This window comes from Antrostomus carolinensis, unplaced genomic scaffold (assembly GCF_000700745.2).
Source record: "Antrostomus carolinensis isolate BGI_N321 unplaced genomic scaffold, ASM70074v2 scaffold27876, whole genome shotgun sequence".
Classification (NCBI taxonomy): Eukaryota; Metazoa; Chordata; class Aves; order Caprimulgiformes; family Caprimulgidae; genus Antrostomus; species Antrostomus carolinensis.
Window position 1 is genome coordinate 1,996 of NW_010321757.1, and position 2,769 is coordinate 4,764.

The window sequence follows — 2,769 nt, forward strand, 5'->3', positions numbered from 1 at the left end:
TTCAGTGCCAGGGACACAAATGCAAACACTGGGATGTTCTAAGTGTTTCTCTCATAACAAATCCCAGGCTGGAAAGCAAAAGTCAGCACTGTTCTAACTACTGAAAAAGAAACCCAGCTCTGTTTCAGCTAAAAACCAGGACAGGGAAAGATTAATTTTCTAATAGTTTGGGCAATTGTATGGGATTGGTGTGGGATGAAGTGATTCCTCTTATGCAGGAGGAAGGGAATAACCTGTATTCTCCTTTTCTCAAATCCTGACTAGGATTTTCTTCCCTTCTCCTACCAACCTGCCCTTCAGTGGTAGCGAGCCATTAGATTGATTGGAGTCCTGCCATTTAATTTCACCTTCAATAAAAAGGGAATGAGAAAAAGAACCTTTTGCCCTCTCTGTTGTAATACAGTAAGGACTGGGCTAGTTAAGCTCACTGCTCAAACTGTTTTTGTGTGGTTTAAACAAAAACTTTTATTTTCTGAATGTGTTCTTCTAAGTCCCAGCTGGAAGAATGATGAATTAATGCAAACTCTACTCTTTTTTTGTCTTAAAATGGAGTCAAGAATGTTTCGCTTATTGTTGTTGAGGACTTTATAACATTGGGAATGTACAGAGCATTTTACAACATTTTTGAAACTTTAACAATCTATTATTGAAGAATCTTTACTGTTTGAATATCGACTACAATCCTCATTCATTATTTGTGACTGTGTTTTTAGCTCATGGCATCCTAAACTGTTGGGTTGTGGTTTTTTTCCCCCCTCACCAGCTTTGTCACAGAACAAGAGGAAGCCATGGTGTGCATTCCCTGTATTGTCATTCCGGTTCTCCTCTGGGTCTACAAGAAATTCCTTGAACCTTATATCTATCCCGTGATCGCTCCTTTCATTAAGCGTGTATGGCCCAAGAAAGCCGTGGAACAAACAACAGCCACAAAACAAGGTCAAGGAGGCGGCGCTGGAAATCCACAGGCACCTTCAGCCACGAAAACAGATCAGGAGGATGAGTCTGGAATTTATAAAGTAAGATTAATGCATTTAGCTAATCAGGGAAACTCCCGATAAAGCACTCCGCAATAGTTTGGAGTCTGCACCACAAAGAGTTAAACTCAGTGTTTTTATAGACATTTTTGTGGCTATTTTCTTATGAAAAGGGGCTGACCAGTACTGATACAGCTGGAAATAGCAGTTACTCCAAGATAGATTCTGATAGGTCTTGGAAGGATAAGAATTGCACTTGTTTTCTCAAACAACTTAGTCAATTTTTTAATTTTTTTTTTTTTTTTTTAATGACTAGCTATTCTTTCAGAGAAGGAAATTGGTATATCACACAAGGCACATGAAGCAGAATTTAAAGAAAACCCAGCTCTGGTTGGGTTTTTTTTAAAAAAACCAATTTTGGCCAGCTCTGCCACTCATAATGGGGGGAAATGTTTTGTATGTGTAAACGATGCATTTACTGTTTATTTCTTCTAAGAAAATTTGCGTGTGTTGTCTCTGCCCTCATTCCCTTCTCTCCCCTTGATGAAGAAATAATTATGTGTAACTCTAAAGAGACACTTCGGTTCTTGCTGCAGATGTTTTTGTAGATCTTCACTGGCCTTGCTCCTAAAAGTCATTTTCCCCACCATCTGTTACTGTTCTGGGTGTGGAGCCCTTTTTTGACATCCCGTTAATGATACTGTCGTTTATTTGCAGTTGGAAAGCAATGGCGTTGCGAATGGAATTGCTGCAAAGAGATCCACAGAGGTTTCTGACAAGAAAATGGATTAAAGGAATTAATTTCTTCAGGATTTTATTCCCCTGTATCCATTATGAACTGGGGATATTTCTCTCCCTTTTGAGACTTTTTTCTTTGCACATTTTAGCTGAATAAAACCCCTTATCACTTACAGGAATGGGTCTTTTTTGCAACTAAAATGGCAGTGAGCACATTTCTAAATATAGAATATGTGAAAATGGAAGTTCTTTATTGTCCTCACTGGAACTACTTTTCATGTATAATCTATTTGGTGTGATCAGAGTTTAGGTTAAATAACTTAGGAATAAATCTAGCTTTGGAAAGTAAATGTATCTTAGCATCTTAGTTTCAGTAACTGCTAGTGCAATACTTCAGGCTTTCTCCTTAAAAGCTACAGCTATTCTTGACCTCACTGGAGAACTATGAATTGTGTTGTGGCAACATAAGCATCATGGTTAAATTATGAAGAATATAGATTTTTCATGTCAAATCTGTGGATAAGCTAAAGGAGCTATGCTATGCGCGAAATTTACTTGGCTTACTAAAAGCAAAGTCTTGATTTGATACTTCTGTTAATATATATTTATTTTTCCTTGAAACATTGTGCCTTTCTGGCCTGAAAAGGAGCAGCAAGGGCATGATGCAAGAGAATTGTTGCTTTATATTCCATTGCGGTGGTTTAAAATGGTGCAGTTCAGTCTTTAAAAAAAAAATATTCAAATACAATCCTTTTCACATGCTTGTGTAATTTGAACTATAATAAACGAGGATTTTATTTAAAAATAAATTGCTTCACGCAATTGAATATTTAGAATGGTAACAAAATCGTTGGAAACCTGTAGGCACGCCCCAGGCAGAAGGAGGTCATAAAACTACTGAGGAGGTCATAAAACTACTGACTTCATGATAAGAAAATTTGCTCAGCAGGTCCTGCCTTCCCTCCTCCTGGGAAGATGCATCCCAACGTGGTAGTGCAGTTGTGAAGCATTTTAGATGACTCTACGCTTAAGCTGGGAATAAAAGTGACCATTCCTG

The 2,769-nt window shown here is 37.8% G+C and overlaps 1 protein-coding gene across 1 annotated transcript; it reads left to right on the top strand.

Annotated features, from left to right (window-relative positions):
* The first annotated feature begins 767 nt into the window (after window positions 1-767).
* Window positions 768-1,766, top strand: CUNH18orf32 (chromosome unknown C18orf32 homolog). The gene is made up of 2 exons (XM_010170057.1): window positions 768-1,016; window positions 1,692-1,766. The coding sequence occupies exons 1-2, from the start codon at window positions 789-791 to the stop codon at window positions 1,764-1,766; spliced, it is 303 nt and encodes a 100-aa protein (XP_010168359.1). The 5' UTR covers window positions 768-788.
* The last annotated feature ends 1,003 nt before the right edge of the window (window positions 1,767-2,769 follow it).